The following is an 11992-nucleotide window of genomic DNA, read 5'->3' as shown; positions in this document are numbered from 1 at the left end:
TTAAATTACGAGTTGTTGTGCGACAAGACTTTTCCTGGGGACTCACGACACACATCTACGCACTCCACATCCGGGCCCCACAGCAGACAAAAGTACGGATACCACCAAAGTCCAACTCCAACTCGGTGGACCCAGGAGTTTCATTGGAGTTGCTTACGGGTGAGGGGTGACTTACAGGAACAGGGATGCCTCAAAGACAGCTTTGTGGAGAGACTCTCTTGGGTCCTGTATGGAAGCATCACCTGTCAATCAATACAAAAGCTGTTGGCCTATTAGCTTAGGCGGGAAGTAGGAGGCGGGAGTGTCGTGCCAAGAACCGTCCACGAACCCGAATCCGATGCAAGCGCATTAGGGTCTCTCTATTTAAGGTCGAATTTGGGCCACATCACTGTCTCTGTCGCAGGAGAACGGGACGTGGCCCGGACCTCAGTGTCAGGCAAGCATTTATAGAGGCAAGAAAGGGGTAACTAGCCTGGTACACATCTGACTGGGGTGGGGTGGGGGCATTACGGCCTTTAACGTAATCGGCTGGTGCTGGGAGCCAAACTCTAAACTCAATTCTGTTTTCCTCCCCATTGGTGCTTCTTAGGAAGTGAAGGGTCTGGGGCAGGCTTGTGGAGATGCAGATTTGTTGGGTGAGTAACCTGGAAACTGGTGCGGGTCTTGTTGGGGGTAGCCTGGAAACTGGCTACATACCCTCCTGTTAGTTAACTCGAGTTCAGCCTTAGGTCAGGTTCTCTAAGATGGAGTCTGAACCCAAAAGATTTGGTGTCTCAGGAGTTCCGGCAGGGAGAGAGGATTCTGGGATAGAGTTATTCGCCCAGAATGCTGATGGAGAATGTCACACGAACCTGAGGAGCCATAACTAGCTAGCCACGTGGCAGGACTTAGAAGAGAACGAGTGGGAACGAGCCAAAGCTTTTGGCCTAGGCACTTATTCACAAACATTTCAATCTCAGAGTTGTTATTCTGTTGTTACAAGCTGCATCACCAGAGCCCTCCCCAGTCTGGGAAACAGTTCACAAAAGCCAGGGCCCCGGGCTGCACAGAACAGCCTGCAGGCCGCTGCAGAGCAGGTTGGACAGTATCCCCTCCAGGTGGCTCAGTTGATCTACACCTCAGCTGCTCTGCTCTCAGAGGCTCCTCTGCAGCTTGCTTCTCTGAAGGCAACTCTCAGCAGCCTTTACTGTTTACTCCTGGGTGGGGGGGGGGGGGCGGGGACCAGTGGAGCTGGTCAGTTTCAGGGACTTCCTGAAGCTATTCTGAGTTCTGTTGCCTCCAGCTTAAGAAGTTGCCGTAGTGTGGAGAAAAGGCTACACAACAATGTGTGTGTATGTGTGTGTGTGTGTGTCTGTGTGTGTGTGCGCTATTCGAGAGAAGGGTATGGAATACCCTGGAAGTGGGAGTTACAGGCTGTCGGGCTGTCAAGGGATGCCTAAAGTGGATGCTGATGATCCCACTCTGGTCCTCTGCAAGAGTGGTACAGGCTCTTGCCAGATGGGCCCTCCCTCAACCCCAGCTCCAAATAGATGAATCCGTCACCCAACAGCAGCAGTACCTTTTTAAAAACCATCTGCTGGAGACTGCCTCAATCCAGTTTCTGCACCGTGCTCTGCTTGACCCAACTTTTCTGCCTCATGGGCCCAATAAGTCAGCCAGTGAGGGGACTCTAGACAGCTGGAACACGCAAGCATTCGGCGAGCATGACAAGCAATAAGCCCTTGGCCTTCTCCCCCCATTTCCTCTGCCTTGCTAAAATACCCTTAGATGACACTCCTAAAGCTAGCCACCCAGGTCATTTGGTCACGTCCTCCTCCAGAGGCTGACTACCAAGGTCCAGCTATCAAAGTATTCAAGTTCAGCAATTAAAAGCTCCGTTTCGACTACCTCAACTAACAAGTCCAACCAAGTCCAAACACCTCATTTTAGCACGGGCTTTCCCATTTTATCTCATAAGCTGCCATTTGCCAGTGGGTTGAGTCTGTCCCTCTCTTTCCACCTTTGGTAGTCTCTCCCACCCCCGACTCCCACTCCACCCCCCACCCTGTTATGTATCCCTTCCCCCTTGTCCTCTATCTCCTGTCTGTCTCGTATTTCCTGCCTTTTGTCCCTCTGGGGCAAATAAGTCTCCTTTGGGCTGAAAACTTGTCTCTCTGTATGTCTGGAGTCTATACCGGTTCCTCTAGCAAGTCCTGTCTGTGTGTGTGTGTGTGTGTGTGTGTGTGTGTGTCCCTCTTCACACTCACTGCCAAACACTTAACTCTTCCCCACCCACACTGGGCCACAGGCACAAAGTTTTCCTCAGTACGCCTCAGACAGAGCCCTGTTTGTACGGAAGTACATTCTTTTTGCTTTGGTTTTCATTAATATAAACCTAATCCTGTGCATGTGGGTGTGCCATGAGTGTCCAGGTCAGAGGCTGACTTCTGGGAGTTGGTCCTCTTCCCCTACCCCAGGGGGTCTGGGGATCAAACCCAGGTTTTCAGGCTTGACAGCAGGCAACTTTACCCAGTGAGCCACCCTGCTTGCTGCTCCAAACCCTTTTGGGGTGGGGATGGGGTACAACATCCATGTAGCCCTGGCTGGTCCGTTACTTCCTATGTAGACTAGGCTGGCATCAGACTCAGAGGTCCCCCAGGCGCAGCTGGGCTTACAGGTGTGCACCACAACGCCTGCCCTCCCTTGTTTTGAGAGGCAGGCGTTCACCTCTGGGTCTTGCCTGGCCTGAACCGCACAGCAGCAGGCCTGGGATCACAGGCATGCAGCACAAGGCCCAACTACCCAGGTTATTTTCCAGGTCTTGGTGAGAAAGCCCTGCACACTATCTGATCGTTTTGTAGGCTATGCAGCCTACCCAAGGCCTCCAGACAAGTATAGATAGCTGCTACTAACTTCCCCAGACACATGCTCACAAGGAATCCAGGACCTGATAAGTAGGTTTAGCGGGGCAAACACACCTGCCTCACAGCTGGCAGCTGGAGTTTGATCCCCACAATCCACGTGCTGGAAGATCTGACTCCCAGAAGTGCTCCTCCGACCTTCGCCCAGGTCCCTGCCCTCACACACTACACACTCATCTGCACATAGAACACGGGTTGGAGACATGTTCCGGTGATGGAGCACACTGGTTGCTCTTCCCTCGGACCCGGGGTTCGTTTTCCAGCATCCTCCACACCGAAGCTCCGGTTCTGGGGGATCCTATGTTCTCTTCTGCCTCACCTTCCCATTTTCTGGTGTTCTCTGGCACTGCACACATGGGGCACACAGAGGGGCAGGCGAAAGCACTTCTATACAGTACAGAAAAAATAAGCAAAAAATCTAATGTTCGGAATATTTACTCTTTTCCCCTCCTAAGGAGACCACGTTGATAAAAACAAACAACCCACGGGAAAGAGAACCGTCGTGTGCTTTGGGCCACTTCCATCTCTCGGAGTTTACACAGCACCTTCACATTTCCGAAGCACGGCACCAACGTTTATTAATCCTCACAACATCCCTGTGAGGTAGGTCAACCTGTCCTTTATAGCAGAGAATGGAGCCAGAAGTCAAGAGGATCTTGCCCATTCCGGATTGAGGCTTCAAGAGCAGCAGGTGAGGGCCGGACAGAATCTAGAAGCAAGGGCTCTTGGTCCTGCACTCACTCACTGGTGGACACCACGTGGGTGTATTTCTACCAATCAAGTTCGCATACATGAAGGAACGAAGGACGAAAACGATGTCTGGGGCAACAGGAAAACCAATGGAATGGCATGGGGAAACGTCAGTCGAGAGAGCAAGTACACTAACCACACAGGGAGAGAATGTGTGCTGAGAGAGGCTGAGGCTGGGTCTGGGACTTGACCTGTATGGAATCTTCAGGATGGTTTAGAGAAATGTAAACAATCTAGGAACCCGTTCCAGGGTGACCGGCTCAAGTTCCTGTGGTTTCCAAATAGGAGAGGAGTAAGGAAAAGGTAAGAGAAGTCCATCATCCAACTCAAGTTTAGGCCAGGAACACGGGGATCATGTCTGGGCCAGTCAGAAAGACCAGACGTGCCTGACACACATCCAGGGACTCACTCCAGGGACTCCGCATCCTGTCTGTACCCCACTTTCGTCCTGGGGATCCCCTCCCCCCGCCACGCTTCTCCTCCTAGCAGACAGTTCCCTCTACACCACTCACTACACAGCCATGGTAGGCACCAAGGTGCTCGGTTGACAAATGTCTCATGGTTATCTGACTGAGACAGGGACGGGAGCCAGGGAGCCATGCTGCTGCTGCATTCTCAAACAGTGCACCCAGAAAACTGGGTCACTCTATGAGAGGTAAAGCATTCAGTGAACCTGGTTTGGCCATTTCAACAGAAGAAAAAAAAAAAAAAAAGAAAGAAAGAAAGAAAGAAAGAAAAAGAAAAACCCTGCACTGTAAAGCATAATACCGGAGTAGATTTATTGTAGCTACCCCGAATTCCAGAGCGATACAAGGGGCACGGAGTAAAAACGCCGCTGGTGCCTCTGGGCGTTTACAATATTGGTTTAGTTCACAAGTTTAAGGCAAACATACTAACACATCTGCTTTTCTTCAGAGATCATACTTATAAAGCTCACATAAAGTCTGACCCAAAACTTCTACGTTCATTAATTTAAAGTAAGTCTCATCAAGATGCTTTACACGGATACATGAAAGAACTAAGGGAACAGGATGCTTAAAACAATATTGAGAAAGGCAACCTTTATCTTGTGTGAACAATGTACTTTGAGAATGTTAAAACTGGACAAGCGATTCTTAGGTAAATAAGGCCTGCAGCCATAGAATCGCCACATACGAAATAAACACAGTTAAGACAGGCTACTTAAAGAAAAGAGGTTGAACTTTGGGCTTCTTGGAAGGTGGAGTGCGAGGTGGCAGGCCGCTACCCTGCGGCCAGTGAGCCCAGCTGCTCCACTGTCTCTCAGAAGAAGAGCCGATGCACTGTGCCCGCTGTTTCTGTTGTTCCCAGTGAGCTTAGATGCCAGAGGTCGTCAGGAAAACAAACCAGATTTGAAGGCAGCCCTTTTCATCAGAAGGTGGAGTGAAGCCTATGTGTCTCCATTTAAAACGGCAAGGCAGTTCTGCAGAAGCTGGAGATTACCCTAGTAAGGAGGAAACAACCAATCACCATTTTTTTCAGTCCTAACAACTTGCAAGAGTTGTTGTTTGTAAAAAATTTTATTGTTATTTGATGATATGTATGGGTGTTTCGCCTGCATGTAAGTCAGGGGCCACACACAAGCAAGCATAAAAGAAATTGTATTCTAATGTCAACAATTCTAGAAACATCTCTTTAACAGTTTAAACACACAACTTGTTCAGTAAATAAATTTCTATCTAGATGAGAATGAATGGTTTAGATTATTTTACTTTAAAAAAAAAGAAGATTCATGTTTATTTTATGTGCGTGAGTGCTTAGTCCGAAGAGGGCATCAGGTCCCCTGAACTGGAATGACTACAACTTTAAGTCGCTGTGGGTGCTGGAACTGAAGAACCTGGGTCCTCTGCAGGAGCAGAGCAGCCAGTGCTCTCAGCAGCCAGACCATCTCTCCACATCCTTGACATGTTTTTGGCAAGGGTAAAATTAAGACTTTTGAGTCCAAAGTTAACTAGTGAATTTGATTTTTGATTGTATGTCAGGCCATTAAACTAGTATTAAAAAAAAAAACCCACTAACATTGCACACAAAAGTATTCTACAAAATTCACATGCAGGTAGCCATTTGTAGAACATCTGAAGTTGCTTCAAAACTTAAGAGATACGAGTGGCATCTGGTAGACATGCCTTTAATTCCAGCATTTGGGACATAGAGGCAGGTGGATGGAGCTATGTGAGTTCTAGTATAGCCAAGACTACGGAGAGAGACCCTGTTTAAACTCCCCTACAGCCATTGTGGTGGTTTGAGTAAGGATGGCCCCATAGACTCATATTTGAATACTTAGGGAGTGGCATTAGGAGGTGTGGACTTCTTAAAGGAACTGTGTCACAGGGGCAGGTAGGGGTGGGGTAGGCTTTGGGGTTTCTTTGCTGGTGGATCAGGCTGTGAAGGTCTCAGACTGTTCTAGCTACTGCCTGCATGCTTCCATGCTCCCTAACATGATAATAATGGACCACCCTCTGAAACTGTAAGCCAGTCCCCATTTAAATGCTTTCTTTTATAACAGGTTCTTTGAGCTGGATGGTGGTGATGCCTTTAATCCCAGCCCTTGGGAGGCAGAGGCAGATGCTGGTGGATCTCTGAGTTCCAGGCCAGCCTAGTCTACCCAGAAAAATCCTGTTTCAAAAACCAAAAAGGGAAAAGAGTTGCCCTGGTTATGGTATCTCTTCACAGAATTAGAACAATGACTAAGACACAACATTGTGCTAAAAGGAAGAACCTTCACATTGGGTGTAGAGGTTTACGCCAGTAACCCTAGCCCCTATGAGCCTGAGGCAGGAGACTGGTCAGTCTGAGACCATGCTAGACTACATAACAAAACCCTGGTACTTTAAACCTGTGGTGTAGGGAATGGGAGGCAGATGAAACAGGTAAAGGCACTTGCTTCACAAACCTGATGACCTGAGTTGAGTCCCTGAAACCCAAGTAAAGAGCTGAGTGTAGTGGAACCTCTGTAATCCCAGATGGTTGTTAGCTAGGGTTTCTATTGCTGTGAAGAAACACCACAATCATGGTAACTCTTGCAGAGGAAAACATGTATACTGGGACTGGTGTACAGGGTTACTACATGATCATCATGGTGGGAACATGGCAGCTTGGAGGCTGACGTGGTGCTGAAGAGGTAACTCAGAGTGAGTTCTGCCTCTGGATCAGTGTGGGGGGGAGGAGAGAGAGAGAGAGAGAGAGAGAGAACGAGAACACAAGCCACTATAGCACATTCTGGTAATTCCAGAACTCAGGATAGAAGTACTGCCATGAGTTTTGAGTTTAAACCAAGCCTGAATTACAGAGTGAGCTTTGGGAGATTTTAGTTTCAAATTAAAAAAAAAAAAAAAAGAGAGAGAGAGAAAGAGAGAGAGAATATCAACATTTGAAGATGGGGTATAGCTCAGTGGTAAAATACTTGCCTAGCATATGCAAAGTCCTGGATTTGATAGGCATCACAGAAAAGAAAAATGAAAATCAACATTCTGAAGCCAGCATAATAGTAGATTCAAACAAGAACCATCCATGGATTAAAAAAAAAAAGAAATCTCAGGTTTATTTTATGTATATGAGTTTTGGTACGCATGTATGTATGCACACTCCATGCATGCCTGGTGCCTATAAAGGGTCTCTAATTCTCTAGCACTGGAGTTACAAACCACATGTGGGGGCTGGGAATGAAACCCATCCTTTCTAAAAAAACAAAAACAAAAACAAAAACAAAAACAAAACAAAACAAAAAAAACCAGTGCTCTCAGCCTGTTGAGCTATTCCTCTAACACACACACACACATTGATGGGCTTTAAAAAACAGGGATCATGGGCTGGGGAGGTGGGAGGCTCAGTGGTTAAAAGCACTGATCGTTCTTCCAGAGAACCTGGGTTAATTCCCAGTACAGCAGCTCACAACTGTAACTCCAGTTCCAGGGCATCCAGTGCCTCACACAGGCACACATGCAGGCAAACACCAATGCCATGAAATAAAAATAATTAAAAAAAATATCTTGCTGGGTGGTGGTGACACACCTTTAATCCCATCGCTCTGGAAGCAGAGACAGGTGAATCTCTGTGAGTTCAAAGCCAGCCTGTTCTATAGAGCTAGTTCCAGAATAGCCACAGCTATGCAAAATCCCTGTCTCAAGAGAAAAACAAAAAATAGAAAACCTTCCATGCTCTATTAGGACTTTATTTCTTTTTTTGCTCTCGTAGAATTATAGCCTATGTATGAATACACCACAATTCATCTACTCACCCACCGGATGGAATATTGGTTTCCATTCCATTGGCTTTCATGGGTTTTTTTGTTTTGTTTTGTTTTTTTTGTTTTTTGTTTTTTTGAGACATTTTCCGTTTTTAAAAAGAGATGTTTTTATTTGTATGTGTTTACTACATATAGCCAGGTGCTTATGGAGGCCACAAAGGTCTCCATTTCCTGAACATGGAGCTAGGATGGTTTTGAGTCACCTGATTCAGGTGCCTGTAACTGTGTCATCTCTCCAGCCCCAAAGGTGTAACCCAGGCTAGCCTTGAACTTGTGACTCTACCTCTGCCTCACAACCATCTGTAATGGGATCTAATGCCCTCTTCTGGTGTATCTACAGGTATGCATTACCACCATTGGCAAACACCAAACAGTATTTTTGTTTACATTGTTTGTGTGTGCATGCATGCATGTTTGAATGTCTCAGCATGTGTGTAGATCACACAGTACAGCCTCCCAAGTAGAGGCTGAGGCAGGAAGAACACTGAGTTTAAGCCCAACCTGGTCTACCTAGTGAGCTCTAACCAAGCCTGTAGAGTTAAGAAGCTGCCTCAACAACCAGACCACCTCATTCCCATGCTCTCAGGATGGGAGTGTAGCTGAGTGACAGAATGCTGGCTGGCATGCACAGAATCCTGGGTAAAAGTCTAGTACTGAAGACAACAAAATCCCAAATAAGGACTGCTGAGAGGGCCAATCAACTACGAGCTTTTACTGCATAAGCCCGAACCCTCAGCTCATCTGGAAACTCATACGAGGGAGGAGCAAACCCAAGAGGTGGCCTTTGATCTTTACACGTACACACATGCAAACGTGTGCACACACACACAAGTGTAAAGAAAATATCCAAGTAATCCAAGGACAGTTGGATCAACCTCCTGCAGGAGGCGGACCAAAGGGTCAGCATCTATTCTATAACTGACTCAATTTAAAACTTACATGATTGAAGATTCTTTTGAGCTGGGCAGTGGTGGTGCACACCTTTAATCCCAGCACTTGGGAGGCAGAGGCAGGTGGATTTCTGGCCTCGAACTCTGCCACCACCTCCCCGCGAGATTTATTTTATGTATATGAGTACACTGTAGCTGTCTTCAGACACAACAGAAGAGGGCATCGGATCTCATTACAGATGGTTGTGAGCCACCATGTGGTTGCTGGGAATTGAACTCAAGAGCTCTGGGAAAGCAGTCAGTGCTTTTAAGCCATCTCTCCAGCCCTCATGATTAAATATTTAATGACACTACCTTTGCATGCTTCAGTTCTAGTTCTGCAAGTTCCACTAAATTTTTTCTGAATGCAGCAACTCTTCTTGTCTTAAAATCTATCAGTTCTGTAAACAAAAATAAAACAATTAGAATGGCCATCATAAAGCACGCACTGAGCACAAAGGCACACACGTCATCAGTACCTTGTTTTGCAGATTCGGATATTTTTTCAAACTTTTGACAACACAACTGTTGGGACGTTTCAGCCTGTAGAACATCTTTGTTTTTTGCTCTTGCCTTGTCCAGTGCTTTATTGGCATTCTCATAATCCACCAGCGATCTAGACCTTCTGTAGAGGAGGTCCTGCGAGACAGAACACTCACAGTGCATGCTGCACCCTTACCACAGTGGGGACTTCTAAATACTTTGTTTTGGGCTCGAACCAGGACTCACACTTTATGCTCTCAGCCCCTAAATGTTTTTTAATAAATAACAGCTTAATTGAAATAGAATTCCCATACTTTACAACTCACCCAAATAAAATATACAACTCAGGGCTTATACTATGTGCAGAGCTGAATAACTATCTGAACCAATTTTAGACACTATTCACCATTCAATAAGAAAAGTCCATACTCACTATCAGCTTTCTGTCTCCATGAATTTACCTGTTCTGGCCAGGGTCCCAAGTAGTCCAGGATGGCTTCAAACTCACTACAAAGCTGAAGATGACTTAGAACTCCTGATCCAGTCTCCTCTTCCCAAGCGCCAGGACTACAGGCATCCCCAACAATAGACCTGATTTAGCCCACCTCAACCCCCATTTCTTTTTGTGAGACAGAATGTTTCACTATGTAGCCCTGGCTGGCCTAGCATTCAACAGAGATACAGCTGCCTCTGCCTTCCCAGTGCTGGGCTTAAAGGCAAGGGCTACTTTACCCAGCTGATTTCTTCCTTCTTAATCCCACAACATTTATTAAAAGGTAAATGCTGATCCTCAGATGAAGTTAGAAAATACTGAGCTGGGTGTGTTGATGTGTGACTTTAATCTGAGACAGCAAAAGCAGGCAGATCTCTGTGAACTAGAGGCCAGCCAAGGCCTTACAGTGAGACCACTCCACCTCAACCCCCAAAAGGATTCATGAATTTGCAAGTCATTCTTATATAGGGGTTACACGAATCTTCTCTACACATTCCAATTTAATACATGTGCTGCTGAAGTGAGCAGCAGCCAGATTTACTTCTAAAGCCATGTCTAAAAAGTTACCTATTTCAACCTCATTGGATAACAAAGCCTTCAGAAGTGAGTACCTGGGCTGGGGTAGAGCTAAGTAGTAGAACAAATGCAAGAACCGCATTCAAGCCAACTGGGGGCGTACATGTTTTATCCCAGCCAAACTCTGGCCAACCATGCCCATACCATGGCAGTACACAAACCACAACTGATTTGAAAATTAGGGTATTCTCAGTGCTTTTTACCCATCTGTCTTAAAATACTTGTTTTATTTTGTTTTTCTAGGTCTTTGCTGTTTGATAACTAAGTCTTTTATATACAGCAGGAAATATGAGTTGCCTTAAAATACAAGGTACTTCTATTTAATAGAATCCTCAAGTCAGCCAGAGATTTATTTAGACCAAATCAGAAACTAGTAGGTATATGAATCTTATTTGAACACTTTTTTTTTTTTCCCAGACAGGGTTTTGCTGTATAGCCCAGGCTGTCCTGCAACTAACTATACACCAGGCTGGCCTCCAACCCCAAGATCCACCTGCCTCTGCCTCTGGAGTGCTGGGATCAAAAGTGTGCACCACTATGCCTGGCTCCAGGAAAGTTACGAATTTATTTATCTTTTGAGTCACTACACAGCCCAAGACAACTTCACACTCATTTCTCCTGTCCACCCCACCAAGTGGTAGGATCCCAGCCATAACAGAGCACTGCACACAGCGTGAAAATACAAACCAGTGTCCTCATAAGCCAACTCACACTTTTCCATCCGATCATATCTGAAGAAATGACAGCAGTTACCTTAGCTGCTTGAGACTCCCGCAAGTAGTACTTTAACAGGTCAGAAAGCTTGAGGTCCTCATCAGCAGACACCCGAGCTTCTATTTTCTGAAAGAGGGGACCTGTGTATTAGGTCACCTGCTACATTCTACTTTAAGTAAAAACACTGAAGAACTATGGATCCCATTTTGCTTTTTCAGGATGTCTTTGGTAATTCCAACAAGAAATGAACAGAAAAATCAAATAACATTAATGAATGTCTACATTTGAAAACTGGTTCCCACCATTTTAGCTTCCCCATTATAGCATCTAATGCAATGGCACTGGTAGGTGCTCGTCAATGGATCGCTTTTTGAGATGAGATGGAAAGACAAGTGGTCGTGGTGATGGCTAACCTTTAATCCAGCACTCTGAGGCAGAGGTCAGTGGATCGTTTAGTTCAAGGCCAGCCTGGTCTTCAGATCAAGTTCCAGAAGAGCCAGGACTACAGTTTCCAAAAGCTGCCCCCCTCCAAGAAGGAGAAGATGATAAAGGTAATGTTTTTTAGAAAGTGTCTCACTATGTGGCCCAGGGTGGTCTGAAGCCATGATTCCCCTGCCCCAGCCTCCAAGTGCTGGGATTATAGGCATGCCCAGCCCATTACATCTGGCTCATATAATTTAGAGGGGGTGGTTTTAAAAAAAATATTATTGTACATATGTATATGTGAGTGTACACACTATGAGGTCAGAGAACAACTTCTACAAATTGGTTCCCTGCTTTCAATTTTACATTGGTTGCAGGAATTTTGAAAAGCCTTTTTGTGCTAAGTCACCTGGCCAGGTTGGAACTTAGGACCCTTGAACTTAGGACCCTACTGCTGCTG

General features: G+C 46.0%; 1 protein-coding gene across 4 annotated transcripts in view; it reads right to left on the bottom strand.

Moving 5' to 3' along the window:
• Positions 1 to 4405: 4405 nt before the first annotated feature.
• The window catches only part of Snx6 (sorting nexin 6), a 40359-nt gene continuing 32772 nt past the window's right edge, over positions 4406 to 11992 (bottom strand). For all 4 annotated transcript variants that reach the window (XM_034514108.3, XM_034514114.2, XM_076941867.1 and 1 more), the window contains 4 exons: positions 11149 to 11235; positions 9323 to 9482; positions 9159 to 9244; positions 4406 to 5112 (listed from right to left, as the gene is read on the bottom strand). In XM_034514108.3, the coding sequence (XP_034369999.1) occupies positions 5059 to 5112; positions 9159 to 9244; positions 9323 to 9482; positions 11149 to 11235 (387 nt within the window). In that variant the 3' untranslated portion in view covers positions 4406 to 5058. The remainder of the gene's footprint in view (positions 5113 to 9158; positions 9245 to 9322; positions 9483 to 11148; positions 11236 to 11992) is intronic.

Source organism: Arvicanthis niloticus, chromosome 11 (genome assembly GCF_011762505.2).
Source record: "Arvicanthis niloticus isolate mArvNil1 chromosome 11, mArvNil1.pat.X, whole genome shotgun sequence".
Taxonomy (NCBI): domain Eukaryota; kingdom Metazoa; phylum Chordata; class Mammalia; order Rodentia; family Muridae; genus Arvicanthis; species Arvicanthis niloticus.
This window is presented reverse-complemented; position numbering and strand designations above follow the sequence as displayed.